The following is a 21417-nucleotide window of genomic DNA, read 5'->3' as shown; positions in this document are numbered from 1 at the left end:
TGAGGGGGAGGAGGGAGGGGAGTGGGGGGAAGGGTATAACATTTGAAATGTAAATACAGAGAATATCCAATAAAATTGAAAAAAAAAGCCTGATTTCCTGTCTGCTGTATATCTTCCAGCAGGGGGCGACAGACCAACAGGAAATACCAATTCCATGAAGAAGACTGACAGAGAGCCGAACAAGATAGGAGAGTATGATTTCAATGCATGCTATCAAACCTCTAAAAGAATTAAGTACTGACAAAAATATTCATATAGTGTTATGCCAAAATGCCTTTAAAAATCTGTATATGTAGCCCTCTTTTTAAAAATAAATTTGTAAGGGAAAAAAAGATAGGAGAGTATGGACAGGTCAGGTGTAACTGGGACTCTCTTGGGTTATGAAATGAAGCACACTAGAGAAGAAAGTGAGTTTAGTGGAAAAGTCTGAGAGGAATAGAGGAAGAACAGAGGCCAGTGTGGCTAAAAAGTGTTCACAAAGAGTTGCCATGACACAGAAAACAGAAAAGGGTCACATAAGCTCTCAGAAGCCACTGTAAAGACTTGGTCCTTAAGTCTGACAGTCAAATGGGTTTCCTTGGAATACTGACCATGGGGTGAGAGACAGGAAGGAATCAAAGATGACTCTAGGTTTCCTGATAGGGTGACTAGAGGTGATTCCCTGAGCTGAAAGGAAGATGACAGCAGAAGGGGCTGGAGGGCAGTCTCAGGTGTTCTGCTTAGATGTGTAACGTTTAATCTGGGATCCCGACATTATTAACAGAATAAATAATGCCACCTTCTTATTATACCTAGTCTGCACAGCCACAGTGGTCTGTTCCTAGGTCATATCAAGTTTTGTTATATATGTTAGCATGTACTAACTGTACAAAATAGTTTCATTATAACCCTTTTATATACATGGTCATGTACTTTGAAGCTGTCTGCTCCTCACTCCCACTCATTTGGTTTCTCTTTCTAACTACTGCTTCCCACTTTCATGCGCCCCTTTCCTGGTGGCCTGATAAATTTAATTAGGGTTGCTTACAGGAACATGGATATATTATCAGTGGCTAAGTCTGGATCATATATAACTCTTGATAGACATAGAAGGGCAAGTTCTTCCTTGCTATTCTCTCAAACTGTTTAGGTTATTTAAAAATCATCTTCCATATAAATATTAAATTTGACTCAGTTTGAATACAAGAATAAGCACATATATTTAGACAAGAAAAAAAGATGTAACAATCTTTTTTGCAGTGGCATGAATATATAATTAGAATAAGTTTTCTAGACTATTAGCAATAAAAAGATTAAAAACTTACATGTGAAAAAGATCAGTGGAGTAATGAGTCTAAAATGCATAGAAGTTATTAACCCATAGATACACGAACCCTTAAAGAATGTAACAGAGGGGTCCCTTTCTGATACGATGGAAAGACTGGTAACAAGCTGTGAGCTAAAGTGTGTGCCAACTCAGCATGGGATACACATTCCAGGAGAGCTCAGCATGGAAGCATTTTAAGCCTCAAATGATTTCTTGCAGGCATATATGCCTTTTAACCCTTCTAGTAGAAACGACTTAAATACCATACATGTCAGCTGTTTTATATGTCATTGGCCCTGCTGTTATCTTTCAGTTAGTAAGTGTGATATCACAGCAAGGACTGGCAAAGTCTGCTTTTAAGAACAGGCCACCTTGCCTTCATTAAGGTTAAGAGCTCATTATGGGGAAGGGCTGCATGCTCTTTTATCTTTCAACATGGGTAGCATATCATTGTGTTGTGAATACTGTAGGTGGCCAGCAACTGAATGCTTTCTAGATCACACAAATGAATAATCACTTAACTTTTAAGCAGTTAAGTACATTCTTTCAGTTTTACATTATATATATTATATAATTTAGAAAGTCCTATGTGATTTGACCTTAATCTCTTTATGACATAATGTTCTACATAATCAGATCTTTAAAGACACCTCACATACTTAATTCACACTTTTATTATCAGCGTCATCCCTATGCACTGTAATCATCAGCTTATGTTCCTGGGAGCTTCCACCAGCCTGGGGAGTCCTGTGGGCAGAGACCATCTCTTCTAATACCTGTGTCTCCCACTGCAGGACACATAGGAACACTCAACATTTTGTAGAAGAGAATCTGAAGTGCCCAGTGACATCACTTTGTGTAGGAACATTGGAAGACAGAAAAATCTACTAAGGGAATGTAATTTCCTCTTTTGAATAGATGCCAATTAATCACGATATGGAACAATTCATGTCTGAAAGTAAAAGGTTCACTCCTAAAGGCCAAGCATTCCTATTTGCCCAGGTACCATTTTTCTAAACCTTTAGAGAATACAGGGATGAAGAGATAGACTTTAAGGTTCGGATGATGGTGATGTCCCTTCAAACTTGCCTTACCAGCAAAATGAAACAAAAACAATCAAGAAGGCTCCAAACAGAATGATTTGTCACATAATCATTGTTACTTTTTATAGTCAGAAATGAATAATTCAAAATTCCTTATACTTCCCAAACGTCTACCAGAATCAATGGAGATGCAATTGTAGAATTGGCACAGATACTGCCAATAGCTCTTCACGGCCAACGGCTCAAAGGCAAATATAGAAGACCAACACTGGTGTGTGTGTGTGTGTGTGTGTGTGTGTGTGTGTGTGTGTGTGTGTGTGTGTGGTTGTTGTTTAGTTTTTTCAGATAGATTCAGTCTAGTCCCGGCTGGCTTGAAATTCACATGGAAATATCTTTATTAAAATGTGAATATTATCACTTCAAAAATCTGCTTCCATTTTGACTGATAAATGGCTAGCAAAATTTACTAACCACTAGTATACTGGTATCTTTATTATAGATATAGAGATATTCAGTAAGGAGCACAGTAGCTCATTTCATATACACTTCAAGCAGAGCATAGAAAAGATCACTTAAGACTGTCTAGTCAGTGCAGAGAACTGTTTCTCATATAGGCCTCAAATTCACCATGTAGCAAAGGCTAGCTTAGAACTTCTGATTCTCCTACCTTTCACCCCCTAAGTGTTAGAAATGCAATAGTGCACCACCATGCCAGGGAAATATGTACAGAGTTTTCTAATGAGGTGTGAGCATTTGAAGAGATTAAAGGAAATTCCTAGCTAGGAAAACTTTAAAACTTTCTAGAGTCTTAAAATTACTTACATTATTACACTATTCGTCTGAACAGAGACATTTTTAAATTCAAAATCACAATGGTTTAGTAATTCACAACAATTTAAACTTAGGGTTAGTTTAAAAGCAAGTATTTGTCTTTCCTGTGTTTGTTCACAAAATGTGAGCAAATATCATCATAGAAGCTGGGCTGGAGCCTTTCGGCCATGCACGACAGGCTTCACTTACTTGTTGCTTGATCCTGGGATTCCATCGAATATAATAATTCACCCACAGTTCCAAGTGACGCATACTGGCAACTGGATATAAAACCCGATTGATTTCTTTTGTATAGAAGGGGTTTTTGTACTTGTCTTTATTACTGTTAATTAGCGACCATACAGAAACTGTTCTTTCTGTAAGTTTCTACACAAAGAGAAAACAGAAAGGTGAACACACTCAACAAAGCATCCTGAAGCCTGTGGCGACACATTTCAAGATTAGCTTCACTGACACATTTACCTTAGCCTCCATAACCAAGGAGATCCATAACTGAGGACTTACATTCACTTACTGATAACTGCCTAGCTTGAGAGTCACTGTTTCTGCTGGGATACAGGGAAAGAGGATGCTGCACCATTGAATGAAATTCATTCATCTACAGACTGCCTAGCCAAAACACTTATGAACAGATGGGCCACACAATCCTTTTCATTCCACTCAAAGAAAAATTAGGAGACCATACCTAGTTTCCAATTCTTTTTCTATTTGCTAAAATATTTTAACCTATGTCTACTTGACAACAGGTATTTCGACAGTTATTTTAACCAACCATCCAGATTTTGAAGTTGCATCATAGCCATATCCAGATATCTGAAAAACTCTGGATTAATAACTGCATCAAGTTTTCCATTTTAACTGGTATGTTCTCATAAAACATTTATACGTTTTAATGCATATATGTTACCAAAATTTCATCATAAAACTATGGAAAAGCCAAAGCTGAAAAATAGAAAGTACAAGAAATAAAATTACCAAAGTTAGACTTGGACGATTCCTAGTTATGACTTCAAAAAGGAAGACAAAGAATCCAACATTAACAGCTAACTGTAGATTCTTGTAGCATGCTTAATTCATTTATAGAAATGATAAATCATGATAGCCTTAAATACATAGGTTTGCATTTGTCATCACATCGTAAACTAGCTAAGAAACCAGTCACAACATAGTTTCTGAGGGGACCAGAGGGTGCTTTTTCCCCTGACTGTAAAACTGTGTGTATAGAACAAAGCTGCAGAATAGCACAATTCAGCCCAGAGTTTGTCCAAAAAAGTACAACAAACTTTAGAAGGTGGCTTCAAATGGTGCAGTCATGATTTATCATTGAAATCATTACTAGGAAGAGTCAGGTTCTGACTTTGCTATGTTTATTTCTTGTATTTTTTTATTTCTTAGCTTTGGCTTTTCCATTTTATAGTGAAAATCTGGTAAAATACATGCAATAGAAAACACCACCACTTCCTCCAGTAAGGCCCCACTTTCCAAAGGTTCCAGCATCTGAACCAGTGAGGGAACATTTCACACTCAAACAGTAGCATGACTCCAGGACCTACTCATACTACAAGCAAAGTTTTGCATCTTTTGGCCACCATCCTGACACCATTGACTGTCCAACTTTCCATTACTGTATGTTCAACTTCTACAAACTCTTATGCCAAGTTTCTGTGGCTGGCTTACCTCATTGAGCTCTCCAGTTCCACCCATGTTGCTGCAAATGGCAGAATTTCATTTTTAAGGGTGAGTATTCTATCATACCATGGAGCACATCACATTTTCTTTGTTATTCATCTGCCCATGTGTATTTAAGGTGATTCCAGATTCTGTAGCTTGGCTTTTGTGAGTACTGTTTCTGTAAGTACAAGTGTACGTATCTCTTCTATACTCCAACGTGATTTTTCTTGTTCTATTTTGGGCTACAGAAGTTTAAATATAGGACCAGCCCACTGTAAGATTATTTTAATTAAAAAAAAAGTCTTTAGTGTAATCTGTGAATGCAGGCACATGTATGCCATAGCTCAATTGTAGAGGTCAGAGAACAACTCTGTTTGCTTCTTCCCCCATTATACTGGTTTCAGGGATTTGTGTTGGCTAGTTTCATGTCAACTTTACACAAACTAGGGTTATCAGAGAGGCAGGAGCCTCAATTAAGAAAATGCCTCATAAGATTGGGCTGGAGGGCATTTTTTGTGGCCATGTAGATCATTTTGATCATCCAAGGCATCAGCCAGATTAAAATCACCTGGTTCTGGGGAACAAAAAACAGAAGAAACAATCACCACTGTGCTGGCTAGTTTTTATGTCAACCTGGCAAAAGCTAGAGTCATCTGAGAGGGAAAACTCATTTGAGAAAATACCTCCATAAGCTCAAGATGCATTTTCTTATTTATAGTGATTGATGGGGGAGGGCCGAGCCCTTTATGAGTGGTAGTCCTCAGTTCTGTAAGAAAGCAGGCTGATCAAGCCAAGGAGAGTAAGCCAGTAAGCAGCACCCCTCCATGGCCTCTGCATCAGCTCCTGCCTTCAGGCTCCTGACCTGTGTGAGTTCCTGTACTGACTTCTTTTAGTGGTGAAGAGTAATGTGGAAGTGTAAGCCAAATAAACTTTGCCCTCACAACTTGCTTTGGTCATGGTTTCATTATTGTAAAAATAACCCTAAGACAGGATTGAAATCAGGTCACCAGGCTTTTGAGGTAAGCACTTTTATCCAGTCACTAAGGCATCTCCCTGTCCCCTATTACTAGAGAGAGAGAGAGAGAGAGAGAGAGAGAGAGAGAGAGAGAGAGAGAGAGAGAGAGAGAGAGAGAGAGAGAGAGAGAGAGAGAGAGACAGTTCTCACCAAGTTACCAGGCCAGCTTTGTAGCCCAAACAGCCTTTTAATTTATGATACTCCTACATCAGTCTCCATAGTAGCTAGGATCACAGGCTTGACAAACCAGGCCTGGCTTTGATTTCCTTTGGATATTCAACCAGTAGTAGCAGGCTTCTTGGATCATAGAGTGTTCTGTTTTTAATTTCCTGAGGAATCTTCATACTGTCTTTCATAAAGCCTGAGCCAAGTTGGGTTTTTAATGGACTTATCTGGTACTTGTCTCCTATCCCCCAAGTGCATTCCTTTACTGCTACCACATAGCTATCCAGTTGCAGGTGTTAATTACTGACATAGTCATATGGCTTTCTTTCCCCCATCCCTGCCCCATGGACAGACTAGAATTTTATCTTCTGCCACACATTCCCAATCCATAACACAGCTCTGATTAGCTCAGAATTTAGCAGGTTGATTCTGATGAGTAAGCACCTGCTGTTTGCAGCTGCACTCTTCAGTCTCCATCCTGTGATTGCTTTCCTTTTCCTGCATTCATTGATTTTTCTCTTGATTTCACAACTGTCTGTTTACTTTTCTTTGCACTGACTAACTCAACCCCAAGTTCTCCTTAGTGTATCACATGCCCCTAAGGAATCTTAAGCATATCAGATGACCCCAACATCTCTGTCATAGGGGCTTCAAACTACACCAGTTGTTCCTGTGCCTTGAGGACCGCAGTGCTAGAGCTGTCACTCTGGGAATTTTGTGCAGCCTTATTTTGGTGTCATGGAGTGCATATTTTGGCCACTTCCCAAGGAAGGTAGAACGAGGGAAGTAGGTCATTTTCAGATGTGTGTTTGTGTATACAGGTGCACAGGATAGTCATCAACCAGAGGTGTCATTTTAAGAAATGCGGGCCATCTCTTGAAAGACAGGGTCTCTCATTGGCTTGGGCTCTATCACTAGCCTAGATCTTACCAACTGCACTAGAATGGCCAGTTAGGTCTAGAGATCCTGCTGTCTCCACATGCACAGTACTGGGATTACATGTGTGCTCCCCTTTGCTTAGGGTTTTATGTGGGTTCTAGGAATTGAACTCAGGTCCTTATGCTGACATGGTATACATGTGAACTGAGCTTTCTCCCCAGCACACAACACAGATCATCCTTTATACTATGTGTGTCTGAGAGAAACTTTGTTCTTTCATAGAGAGTTGTCAGTTTGGTAGCTGGAGAAAGCTGCTTGAAACTCTTTCCCTTAAAGTTACCTCTGTAATATTGTCGTTGAAGATTCCCAAGTTGTCTTGATTTCTGTTTCTTTTCAAATACAGCATGAATATCTATCTCATAACCAAAATACTTGGGACCAGAAGTGATTTGCCTTTTGGATTTTTATTCTGATTTTGGAATATTTGCATATAGATAATGAGATAACTTACAGATGGAATCCAGTCAAAGCATAGAATTCAATTCTGTTTCATATATGCCTTATACATATATACTGAATTTAATTTTAGGCTATACATTAATGCACTAGCACTTTGTGTTTATTTTGTTTGGAGACAGGTCTTTTTTTAAAAAATATGTTTATGAGCCTAGCAGTGGTGGCACATGCCTTTATTTTTTTTAAGATCTATTAATTCATGTACGTGAGTACACTGAGGCTGTCTTCAGACACACCAGAAGAGGGCATCAGATCTCATTACAGATGACTGTGAGCCAGGACCTTTGGAAGAGCAGTCAGTGCTCTTAACCACTGAGCCATCTCTCCAGCCCGAGACAGGTCTTAATATGTAGGCCAGCTTACCCTAGATCTCTGCATGTGACTTGATTAGCCTGAAACTTGTGATACTTGCACCTTAGCTTCCTAACTGCTGGGATTATAGGCATCAGCTCCCATGTCTGGCTTCCTCACTCCCTCCATTTGAAATATACATAACCAAGAAGTAAAATTTCTGATTGGAATATTAATTCTACATTTCCCTTTAAAAATGCACTGTTTTCCATTTCCTTAAAAGTTCATAAGACTTCTACATCTCCTAGAGAGATAGTCTGTAAGGGTTAAGAGTTGTGGCTGACTTGTGTGAAGCAGCAAATTCCAGGAAAAATCCCAGAAGGGAGGAGGGAAGTGGACACAAACTCCCACCCCTCTCCAAGAACCTATTTTAATGTGATAGCTGTTGGAAGAGGAAAAATCCATTTCTTCAACAGAGTGTGACCATACTCCATGTTTTTAGTGGCCCCTTTCTTTTGTTTTTTGAAGAGAGAAGTAATATCAAATGAAGTAGGTAAGAACTAGAAGGAACTGAAAATTGGAAAGGATATTATCAAATACACTCTATAAAGTTCTCAAAGAATGAATTTTAAAATTCCCTTTATATAGCTTTTCATGGAGCTTCACAAGGGAGAACTTGTATACTTTAAAAATCACATCTATTTATTGAGGGTGAAAGCAGTGCCTCACAAACACTCATACTCTCCTTAGATCAGCAGCAGTGTTTTGCTTACCTGTCGTTCTCGAGCCGACTCACAGTTGAATAAGAAAGTACCAAATCGACAGCTATACAGATGATCCAAAATCGTAATCAGAAAGCGTTCATTGAACTCAAAAGCTGTGGGGAACTAGATTAACAACAAACAAGAAGAACATGAAAAATACAGTCGTTTCTGCCTGAGCCCACAGGGAGCTTGCCACACACCCTACAGGTTGTCCCAGGACAAATGTCCTGGAGCTCCCGCAGGATAGATAAGAGTGGTGAACTCTGGGGTCAGGTCCTTTCTGGCCCAGCGAGAGGGCCAGGTGACGGCCATCAAGGTCAAGGCCTGCCTGCAAACAGCTGAGCTTCCAGAATAGTCTCACAAGAGTTCTCCCACCTGAGCCCACGAAAACAAAACAGAGTCACTGCAATCAGAACTCACTGCCTGACCACAAAAAGGCAAAAAACCAAAAGTAATCTCCTTACTGAGCCCTCGGGCCCTCAAGACATACAGGAGAGACATTCTCCAGTCAAGAGACAACAAGATCACCGATAATCACAGACATCAAGACGGTAAGAGGCAAAAGAACCTAAGCAATGAAAACCAAGACAACTTGGCAACATCAGAACACAGCTCTCCTACCACAGCAAGTAATGGATTGCCAAACAGACCAGAAAAACAAGACTTAGACTTGAAATCATACTTCATGATGATGATGGAGATCTTTGAGAAACACCCTGGAACAATTACAGGAGAACCAGGAGAAATTACTCAAAGAGCTACAGGAAAATACAACCAAACAGATGAAGGAATTGAAAACGGAAATAGAAAAAAAAATAAAGAAAACACAAAAAGAGACAACCCTGGAGATGAAAAACCGAAAAAAGAAATGGCAAGTCATAGATGTAAGCATCACCAACAGACTACAAGAGATGGAAGAGAGGATCTCAGGGGCCAAAGATAGCCAAAAAAAAAAAAAAAAAAAAAAAAAAATTGACACAACAGTCAGAAAAATGCAAAACCCAAAAAAAGCTCCTAACCCAAAAATCCAGGAGATTGAGGATACAATGAGAAGACCAAACCTAAGGATAATAGGTGTAGAAGAGGGCGAAGACTTCCAAGTAAAAGGCACAGTAAATATCTTCAACAAAATCATAGAAGAAAACTTCCCTATGCTAAGAACGAGATGACCATGAGCATACAAAAAGCCTACAGAACTCCAAATAGATTGGACCAGAAAAGAAATTCTTCCCGACACATAATAATCAAAACACCAAATATTCAAAACAAAGAAAGAATCCTAAAAGATGTAAGGGAAAAAGGACATGCAACATATAAAGGCAGACCAATCAGAATTACACCAGACTTCTCAACAGAGACTATGAAAGCTGGAAGATACTGGACAGACATACAAACTCCAAGAGAACACAAATGCCAGCACAGGTTACTATATCCAGCAAACTCTCAATAACCATAGATGGAGTAACCAAGATATTCCAAGACAAAAAAGCAAATTTACACAATATCTATCCACAAATCCAGCCCTACAAAAAATGATAGATGGAAAAATCCAACACAAGGAAGGAAACTACACCTGAAGAAAACCCAAAAATTAATCACACAAGGAAACCAAAAGAAGAAAAGCACATAAACATAAGTCTACCTCTAACAAGAAAAATAGCAGGAAACAACAATCACTATTCCTTAATATCTGTTAACATCAATGGACTCAATTCCCCAATAAAAAGACATAGACTATCAGACTGAATTCATAAACAGGATCCAGCATTTTGCTGCATACAGGAAACTCATCTCAGAAACAAAGACAGACACCATCTCAGAGTAAAAGGCTGGGGAAAAAACTTCCAAGAAAATGGCCTAAGGAAAAAAGCTGGAGTAGCCATTCTAATATCAAATAAAATAGATTTTCAACCAAAAGTTATCAAAAAAGATAAGGAAGGACACTTTTTTCTCATTACAGGAAAAATCTATCATGATAAACTCTCAATCTTGAACATCTATGCTCCAAATACAAGGGCACCCACATTTACAGAAGACATTCTACTAAAGCTCACACCACACACAATAATAGTGCAAGACTTTAACAGGCCACTCTCATCAATTGACAGATCATGGAGGCAGAAACTGAACAGAGACACAGTGAAACTAGCAGAGGTTATGAATCAACTGGAAATAAGAGACATTGCATCCTAAAACGAAAGAATATACTTTCTTCTCAGCACCTCACGGCACCTTTTCCAAAATTGACGGTATAGTTGGTCACAAAACAAGCCTCAATAGATATAAGAAGAATGAAGTACTCCCATGCATCCTATCAGATCACCATGGAATAAGGTTGCTCTTTAATAACAACAAAGACAACAAAAAGCCCACATACATATGGAAGCTGAACAATACTCTATTAAACGATAACAGGGTCAAAGAAGAAATAAAGAAAGAAATTAAGGATTCTTAAGAATTTAACAAAAGTGACAGCACAACATACCCAAACTTATGTGATGCAATGAAATCAGTGCTAAGAGGAAAACTCATAGCTCTGAGTGCCTCCAAAAAGAAACTGGAGAGAGCATATACTAGCGGCTTGACAGCATACCTGAAAGCTCTAGAACAAAAAGAAGCAGATACACCCAAGAGGAGAAGACCACAGGAAATAATCAAACTCAGAGCTGAAATCAACCAAACAGAGACAAAAAGAACTATACAAAGAATCAACAAAACCAAGAGCTGATTTTTTTTTTTTTTTTTGAGAAAATCAACAAGATTCATAAACCCTTAGCCAGACTAACTGGAGGGCACAGAGAAAGTATTCAAATTGACAAAATCAGAAATGAAAGGGGAGATATAACAACAGAAACTGAGGAAATTCAAGAAATCATCAGATCCTACTACAAAAGCCTTTAATCAAAAAAAAAAAAAAAAAAAAAAAAAAAAAAACCCAGGAAAATCTGAAAGAAATGGATAAATTTCTAGCCAGATGCCATATAGAAAAGTTAAATCAGAATCAGATAAACCATTTAAACAGTCCCATAACCCCTAAAGAAATAGAAGCAGTCATGAAAAGCCTCCCAACCAAAAAAAGTCAAGGATCAGATAGGTTTAGTGCAGAATTCTATCAAACTTTCATAGAAGACCTAATACCAATACTCTCCAAACTATTCCACAAAATAGAAAAAGAAGGAACACTACCCAACTTATTCTTTGAAGCCACAATTACACTCATACCTAAACCACACAAGGACACTACAAAGAAAGAGAACTTCAGACCAATTTCCCTCATGAATATCGATGCAAAAATACTCAATAAAATTCTTGCAAACCAAATCCAAGAACACATCAAAACAATCATCCACCATGATCAACATGATCAAGTAGGCTTCATCCTAGGGGTTCAGGGATGGTTCAATATATGGAAATCCATCAATGTAATCCAGCATATAAACATACTCAAAGGAAAAAAAAACATGATCATCTCACTAGATGCTGAGAAAGCATTCGACAAAATTCAACATCCCTTCATGATAAAAGTCTTGGAAAGATTAGGACTACAAGGCTTATACCTAAACATAGTAAAAGCATTATACAGCAAATTAGTAGCCAACATCAAACTAAATGGAGAGAAACTTGAAGCAATTACATTAAAATCAGGGACTAGACAAGGCTGCCCACTCTCCTTCTACCTATTCAATACAGTACTGGAAGTAGTAGCCAGAGTAATTAGACAACAAAAGAAGATCAAAGGGATTCACACTGGAAAGGAAGAAGTTAAAATATCACTATTTGCAGACGATATGATAGTGTTCGTAAGGGACCCCAAAAACTTCACCAGAGAACTTCTACAGCTGATAAACAACTTCAGCAAAATGGCTGGATATAAAATTAACTCAAACAAATCAACCGCCTTTCTCTACTCAAAGGATAAACAGGCTGAGAAAGAATCAACATCCTTCACAATAGTCACAAAGACTATAAAATACATTGGGGTGACCCCAACCAAGCAAGTGAAGGATCTGTATGACAAGAACTTCAAGACTCTGAAGAAGGAAATTCAAGAAGACCTCAGACGGTGGAAAGATCTCCCATGCTCATGGATTGGAATGATCAACATAGTAAAAATGGCCATCTTTCCAAAAGCAATCTACAGATTCAATGCAATCCCCATGAAAATTCCAACTCAATTCTACATAGAGTTGGAAAAAGCAATTTGCAAATTCATCTGGAATAAAAACCTAGAATATAGAAATATATTTTCAAGAATAAACACACTTCTGAGGAAATCACCATCCCTGATCTCAAGCTATATTACAAAGCAATTGTGTTAAAAACTGCATGGTATTGGTACAGAAATATGCAGGTAGATCAATGGAACAGAGTTGAAGACCCAGAAATGAACCACACATCTATAGTCACTTGATCTTTGACAAAAGAGCTAAAAACATTCAATTGAAAAAGGACAGCCTCTTCAACAAATGGTGTTGGTTCAACTGGCAGTCAGCACTCAGAAGAATGCAAATCGATCCTTTCTTATCTCCTTGTACAAAGCTCAAGTGCAAGTGGATCAAAGACCTCCACATAAAACCAGGTACACTGAAACTATTAGAAGAGAAAGTGGGGAAGAGCTTAGAACACATAGGCACAGGGGAAGATTTCGTGAACAGAACACCAGTAGCTTATGCTCTAATATCAAGAATTGACAAATGGGACCTCATGAAATTGCAAAGCTTCTGTAAGGCAAAGGACACTGTCAAAATGACAAAATGGCAGCCAACAGATTTGGAAAGGATCTTTACCAATCCTACATCTGATAGAGGGTTAGCATCCAATATATACAAAGAACTCAGGAAGGTAGACTCCAGAGAATCAAATAATCCTATTAAAAATGAGGTGCAGAGCTAAACAAAGAATTCTCAATTGAGGAATAACGAATGGCTGAGAGGCACCTAAAGAAATCCTCAACATCCCTAGTCATCAGGGAAATGCAAATCAAAACCACCCTGAGATTCCTCCTCACACCAGTCAGAATGGCCAAGATCAAAAACTCAGGTGACAGCAGATGCTGGCGAGGATGGGGAGAAAGAGAAACACTTCTCCACTGTTGGGGGGGGGGGTTGTAAGCTGGCACAACTACTCTTGAAATCAGTCTGCCAGTTCCTCAGAAAATTGGACATAGTCCTACCTGAAGACCCAGCTATTCCACTCCTAGGCATATACCCCAAAGATGCTCCAACATACAACAAGGACACATGCTCCACCATGTTCATAGTGGCCTTATTTATAATAGCCAGAAGCTGGAAAGAACCCAAATGTCCTTCAGTAGATGAATGGATACAGAATGTGTGGTACATTTACTCAATGGAGTACTACTCAGCTATTAGAAACAATGAGTTCATGAAATTCCTAGGAAAATGTATGGAACTAGAAGCTATCATCCAGAGTGAGGTAACTTTGTCACAAAGAACACACATGGTATGTACTCACTGATAAGCATATACTAGTCCCCCCAAAAGATCTGAATACCCAAGAATCAATTCACAGACATGATGAAGCTCAAAAAGAAGCAAGGCCAAAATGGGGATGCCTCAGTCCTTCTTAGAAGGGAGAAGAAAACACTCACGGGAGGAAAATAAAATGCATAGTTTTTTTCAGACCATGTTGGCTGGTGAATGTCAAAGGAGGAAGTCATTAAATTAAAAGGAACATGTAAATACATATGCACACCATGGCAAGAAAAGATGCCAGCATCAGTGGCAAGGTGACTAAGTGCTGCTGCACAACAAGTCTGGGAGTGCCAGCCACTGCCATCTGCTCAGACCCTAGAGGGTTTAGTTTCTGTTTGTTTGTACTTTATGTAAGACTGATACACATAACTGTCAAGTCAAGGAATAAAAGGAAAAGGTGGCCAAGTTTCCTTCTTAAAGTATTCCAAGTCAGCAGACACGGACTAAGTAATTGGCCATGCTGCTGACCATCCACTAGGACAGATAATCCAGTTAAAAATCGAATTTTGTAAGCTGTATCGTGGAGAAATCGAAACATACATAGTGTAGTAATTAAAGACATAACTTCCCATGTCCCCATTGCTGAGAGTCATGGCCAGGCCTGTGTCATTTTTATTTATGCACTGCATTATTCTATAGACAAACTTTGGATGTTATAACGCTATTTAAACATTGAATGTACGTCCATCCCATACATTCTTACCTGTTTTGACATCTGCCACACACAGTCAATAAACTGAAGAAAAATAGGAGATCGGTCAGCATCAGCATGGTTTTTATCACCATGACCTATTCTCTGAAATAAATTGATGAACATGATTAAATTCATGGGTATAAAATAGAGAAAAGGATATAACTTAAAAAATGTTAGAATGTAACTCAGCAACCTGCTGTCTAAATGCCAAGCTCAGACAGTAAATTATGAATGTTGCCATGGAAATACAGAGAAACAACAGATGATTTCATAATAAAGGCAATTTATAAAATTGTATGTACTTATGTGTACCATGTGCATGGAAGTCAGAAGGCAATTTTCAAGTGTTGATTCTCTCCTAGAAAGTGAGTTCCCAGGATTAAACTCATGCTGTCAGGCCTTGTGGGAAGCACCTTTAACAACTGAGCCATTTCACCGTCTCATGACAATTCAGTGTCATACCTATGACTTCTGGAATTGAGCTCAGGCCCTCATGCTTGCATAGCTAGCCCTGTATTAACATGAACCAAATACCCACACCCTCACTACCCAACAACAGCCCCGCTGTGTGACACTGAGCCCCAGGGATCCTCCTGTCTCCATTGCCCCAGCTCCAGTGTCAGGTAAGAAGCAGAAGTTTGAAATCATGCCTAAAGTGCAGTTCCTGCAATTAAAATGCCTTCCTCTGCTAGAGCCCAAATAAAACCCTTACAACGTGTTTACTCAACAGTGGCTGCTTCTACTTGAAAACGTTATTCATATCATTTGGGAAATTTGGATTATGGCTAACAGGTGACCAAATGGTATTTTTATTAGTGTTATACATATATCCTCTGAGAATCACCATGGAGCTGGATAACAAAGAGATGGCTCAATAGTTAATAGCACTTGCTACTCTTGCAGGCTACCCAGGTTCAATTTCTGTCACCCAAAGTGTGCCTAACAACTAGCTCTAACTGTAAACCTAGGAAATCTGATGCAGACAGCACCCCCCACACAGACACTATATAAGTCTTCTAAAATGATGCTCATTCAAAGGGTAATTGTAAACAAGACTCAAGAATTTGAATTGGAACAGTTTCTCTTGATTTTTTTAAATGTGTGTCCAAGAATAATTAAAAACTCCACCATTCTGTGAAGTAAATTTGTTCTTGACAGTTGTAATATTAGCTCAGAAAGAACTGTCATTATATTTTCTTTCTTCTGTGAAATTTTAATTTAAACATTTCTTCTTTTTTTCTGAGACAATCTTTGCTTTATAACTAGTCCTGGACTCATTGAGTCCCTGGCTGGAGATAACTGTGTCAGCCTCCAACAGCTCAGCTTGTGTCCTCTGTGGGCTAGATAAGCATATGGCTTAGCCTAAGGCCTTACAAATTTTTGAAATCATGAAGAGGGTTTTATTTATACTCTTCAGCTTTTTTTATTTTTATTTTTATTTTTTGAGACAAGGCCTGTGTAACCCTGGTTAACTTGGAACTTGCTATTTAGACCAGGCTGGCTTGGAACTCACTGAGATTCATCAGCCTTTGCCTCCGTAGTGCTGGGATTAAAGGCAAACACCACCTTACTTGGCAACTTCTTACACAGAAACTAATTTTTAAGAATCCCAACTGATTTAAAAGGGCAGTTTTTAGTGTGTTTACTTACAGATGCGAATTTATGTCCGAAGCTTATCCACTCTTTCTGCACCAGTATCTCAAAGCCTTCAATACTTCTGTAGAAACTATCTAGCATCAGCATGGCCAGGGATGTCAGCTGAGCCGTCCTGTCCCATCCGTCACTGCAGTGTATAAGCACGGAGCTCCTCCCTGAAGAAACTTTGTCTGCAACTTGAATGGCACCTGTCAGAACAAGCTGCAGAGAAAAACATCCAAGTTGGCAGGAAGCAGCAGGAAGCATGGAACCTACTCCAACAAGTAAGACATTCACATTCTGTCTAGTACCGTATGAAGACTGTATCTTCCCAAGTGCTTAACAGTTACTTGCATACTTTTTTTGTCATTTTGAGTTGTCTTTAAGAACATATTACTGTGTTCATATCTGTACATACTTTAGGTCTGTGAGCATTTGTGGAGTCTATTACCCACTTCTACCTATACATGTGCTCTGGGAACTGAACTCTGCTGGCCAGGCTTGTATGTGATCATTTTAGCTGCTGAGCCATCTTGCTAGCTCTTGAGCTTATTTCTTTCTCTTCTTTTCATACTTTTTTATTAGATACTCTGTATTTATATTTGAGATGTTATCACTTTCCCCCACCCACTCTCATCCCCCTCCCCCTCCATTTGCCTTTACAATAGTGCACTCCCTCCTGATCCCCTCTCCACCCCATTGCCTTGTCATTCCCCTACACTGGGAAAACATGCCCTTCCTGGACCAAAGGCCTCTTCTCACACCGATGCCAGACACTGCTATCTTCAGCTACATATGCAACTGGATCAATAGGTCTCTCAATGTGTGCTCAGTGGTTGGTGTTTTAGTCCATTCGAGTTCTGGAGGGTTTGGTTGGTTTATAATGTTGTTCTTCCCATGAGGTTGCTCCTTAGGTCCTTTCTTTAGCACCCTCATTGGGTGAGCTCCAGTCCGATGGTTAGCTGCAAACATGCTAAACTGTATCTACATGACTCTAACATAGTCCTTGAGGAGGCATCTCTGTCTGGTTCTTGCCAGTAAGTACTTCTTGGCATCAGCTACAGTGCTTGAATTTGGTGGCTGCATATGTGGTAGATCCCCGGGTGAGGCAGCTTCTGAGTGATCATTTCTTCAATTCCTGCTCCACTATCTGACCCTGCATTTCCTCCTGTGAGTGTTTTGTTCTACCTTCTAAGAAGGACTGGGGCATCCCCATTTTGGCCTTCCTTCTTATTGATCTTCATCATGTCTGTGAACTGATTCTTGGGTATTCAGAGCTTTTAGGGGGCTAGTATATGTTTATCAGTGAGTGCATACCATGAGTGTTCTTTTGTGACTGGGTTACCTCACTCAGGATGATAACTTCAATTAAGTTCCATCCATTTGCCTACGAATTTCATGAAGTCATTCTTTCTAACAGAGGAATAGTACTCCATAGTGTAAATGTACCACATTTTCTGTATCTATTCCTCTGTTGAAAGACATCTGGGTTCTTTCCGGCTTCTGGCTATTATAAATAAGGCTTCTATAAACACGGTGGAGCATGTGTCCTTGTTATATGTTGGAGCATCTTTGGGGTATATGCCCAGGAGTGGAATAACTGGGTCTTCAGGTAGTACTATGTCCAATTTTCTGAGCAACTGCCAAACTGATTTGCAGAGTGGTTGTACCAGCTTACAACCCCACCAAGTGTAATCTGGTACAACCACTTTGAACTGATTTCTTAAAGATTTATTTCATGGAGTACCCCAAATTCTAACAGCATGCTCAGATATGTATTGTGGTTGCTCTAACTAATTCAACAAAACTGAAAAAAAAAAAAAAAAAAACTACTGAAACTTATTCAAGGAAAGGTCAGAGTATATAAACCATATGACAAATAGAAAATATGAAAGGTTGTCACTTTATGTAAATTCCCAAGAGACAATTGAATAAGAAAGAAAGTTAGGGGACCAATGGATGGTAGGCCATCAAAAGCATGTGAGCAGAGGTCAGTGCTTCTGAAATGACTCCTTGCGATTCTGTTTGCAGATTTAAGTTGAGGCACTTCTGTAGAAAGTGCTATGTCTGAGAAGCATTACATTCTACATTACTGGAGCCCAATTTAATAAAGCTGGGGTTCCAGAACACTCTAGAGGCAGCTCTTCCCCAAGATGCATTTCTCACTTACAATAAAAAGGCAATTATTTTAGAAAATATTATATGCTTTCCAATTATGCATTCCCACAATCACTCTGACTTGGAGCAACTGTAATTACCTAGTTTTTAAAACTACATCCGTGAAAACAAGTATTCTGGCACTTTTGTGAAAAAGAAAGCAGCAGGCTCTAGCCCATAGTTGTTGCTAATGAGGATGAGACATTTCCTGAGAGGCCTTGAGCAGCTGAGAAGACATATATAGTCCAAGTGCTGCACTCACTTTACTGCCCTAAACCCATGTGACAAATGTGCTCTTACATGTGCCTACATGGGCTCCTTGGCCTTCTCACACTTACATGAGTTTCACATGATCATGTGAAAGAACATTCTTTTGTTGATTTTGAATCTCCCTCATTTGAGATAAGGGACCAGTTGGACTTCCAACCAGTGTTCTTTCAGCTGCAGGCTAGGAGCTTTCCCCACCTTCGTAAGGTTTCTGATACATGTCTATATGCATGCATTCATTCTCTCCCTTCCTCCTCCTCACTCCCTCTTTCTTCTCTCCTTCTCCTTCCCCTATTTCTCTAAAAGAAAAAAAAAGACATGAAAATATTTCTACTTTGTAGAAAAAAATGAAGAAAGAAAAAGTTGGAAGACATTTCTAAATTCCGTTGGATTCTTTAATTGGGCTTCTGAGCATTTCCTCACGTTATTAGCAACCACAATACCTGATTTACTTCGGGACTGCACAACACTTCTTATACAAATGTAACCTTTTCTCTACAGTCAGGTTATTTACAATGACTTTATATTAATATAAGAATTCCAATATATTACACTTTCAAAATTTTAATCCTTTCCTGAATAAAACATTTGAAAAAGTTATTTGTCTGAAAACAGGCAGAAGTATCCCGAGACTTACAAGCTTCTATTAAACTCATATGACTCTTTACTGCTTCCGCTTTTATCTAGCCCTCTTTTGGGAGTCAGAGACTAGTGTTAGCCTGTGTATGCAAGTGTATGTGGGTGTACTGGGGGTCTTCAATTCATTCTTATTCATTCCTTAGTTCTTAACCTAATGCCCCTTCTGTAGAGTCCCATTCAGAATACTATATTACATTTAGTTGCCACAATTATTTTGTAAACAAAATTTTGAGAATGGTAAATTAAAAAAAAAAAAAAACTTCAGGAAAAAAATTTAAAATACAAGATGAAAAGTATAACCTCTCTAGAGAACACTATCTTAATAATTTACCTGTTTAAAATTCAGCTGGTTGTTTAGAAATCAGTACAGTTTTAAAAAGTGCCAGGCTGCTACCATAGTTTCTAACCCTGTACTTTGAAAAGAGGAGTTTTATGCTTCTATTGGGACAAATGATTGAATGTAATGAAATTCGGAAACCTAGTCTTTAAAATTAGTCCATAATAAATTGTTAAAAGGAAAATGACAAGAAACTAAAACTGTCTAGATCTTTAAGGGATACACCTAATAACAGTTGAATAACAAATTGGCTATTTCTATTTTTGTTCCCAGTTCTTTACAATGCTAGGAACGGATGATTATTCATCTTTTTTTTTAAAGATTTATTTATTTATTGTATATGAGTACACTATAGCTGTCTTCAGACACACCAGAAGAGGGCATCAGATTCTGTTACAGATGATTGTGAGCCACCATGTGGTTGCTGGAAATTGAACTCAGGACCTTTAGAAGAACAGTCAGTGCTCTTAACCACTGAGGCATCTCTCCAGCCCCTGGCTATTTCTAAATAAACCCACATGAGACTATTTACTATTGACAAGACTGAAAGAGACCACTCTACAGATGCTAAAAATAAGATATAATGGTGTTGTGAAATCTTCAATTTAGGTAAGAAATACAAAGCTATCAAATGTAGAATATTCTACTATAGTCTCATGTAGAACATGCAATTTTAAAATATTTAAGGAAAAACATCACCTTTAAAATATTTATTCTTCTATACTTGCAAATATTTTTAAAGTATACTTGCCTTGATATGCTCTAACCAATGAGTGGACTCCAGACTGGACAACCAGTGAGATTCTTCTATGTTGGGATAAACAATATCCTTGACTTTTTTTAAAGATTCCCGCATAACATGAATATTATGAATGTCTAAGAAAGAAAGTTCTGCATTCTGATATGCATCATCGCTTTCATATCCTCCTCCTGTTGCCTAAGAAACAACAAGATTACAATCACATAGGGTTTCTAGTTATCAGTAACTTACTTAGTAAAATTATCTCATGTACTTATCCCAAACCTCTCTCATTTAAATAGTTAATGTACTTTTTGACTTCCTATTCAATACAAATCCTCAACAACCTGAGTCATACTTTGAGCTAGAGAAAAATATGGAAGGATGGCAATTTCCTGATGCATATGGGGAAGCGGCAGACAACTGAATTCATCAGCTGTATTCTCTTCACAATGTTCTGTAATTATTGGTTCTTCTAGATCTGAGAAACAAGAATAGGCTTTGAAACGTCCTCTCCCATCAATTTGGTGGTTATTATTTTACTGTTTGGGAAAGAGGAAGCCATACTGATGTGGCAGTGGATGCTCTGACATTGTGAGAATTCACATATATGTTATAATGTGTTATATATGTTATTATGTGTTAGGGGAAAGTAACTTTTGGAATTAGCACAGGTCAACAGCTCAGCTTCAGCCTCTCCTCACCTAATGATCTAGTGCCAGACACTAATCTTGAAGCACTGGTGACATGTCCTGTAAAACAGTGTTTACTACTAAGACCTAACAGAATAAAAAGAGCCAGATTCTTCTAATTGCTAACAGTAACCACCTTCTGATGAGGCTCTGGGACATCCTTTGTAATTTTACCTCTTTAGACAGATGTTACCATCCACACTTGGCACTTTGGGAAGCAGATACTAAGAGGTTCGGCCATTTCAAAATCATACAAGAAAAACAGAATTTATGTCTGCTTT

The 21417-nt window shown here is 38.6% G+C and overlaps 1 protein-coding gene across 1 annotated transcript in view; it reads right to left on the bottom strand.

The window, feature by feature from the left end:
• MTM1 (myotubularin 1) overlaps positions 1-21417 on the bottom strand; it is a 108120-nt gene that overhangs the window by 6961 nt on the left and 79742 nt on the right. The window contains exons 10-14 of the mRNA XM_080911050.1: positions 20457-20642; positions 16321-16527; positions 14680-14772; positions 8491-8604; positions 3370-3546 (exon numbers count right to left, since the gene is read on the bottom strand). Of these exons, the coding sequence (XP_080767176.1) occupies positions 3370-3546; positions 8491-8604; positions 14680-14772; positions 16321-16527; positions 20457-20642 (777 nt within the window). The remainder of the gene's footprint in view (positions 1-3369; positions 3547-8490; positions 8605-14679; positions 14773-16320; positions 16528-20456; positions 20643-21417) is intronic.

The sequence above is a fragment of the Micromys minutus genome, assembly GCF_963924665.1.
Source record: "Micromys minutus genome assembly, chromosome: X".
Classification (NCBI taxonomy): domain Eukaryota; kingdom Metazoa; phylum Chordata; class Mammalia; order Rodentia; family Muridae; genus Micromys; species Micromys minutus.
Note: the sequence above shows the minus strand (reverse complement) of the source record. Positions and strands in the feature narration are given on the sequence as shown.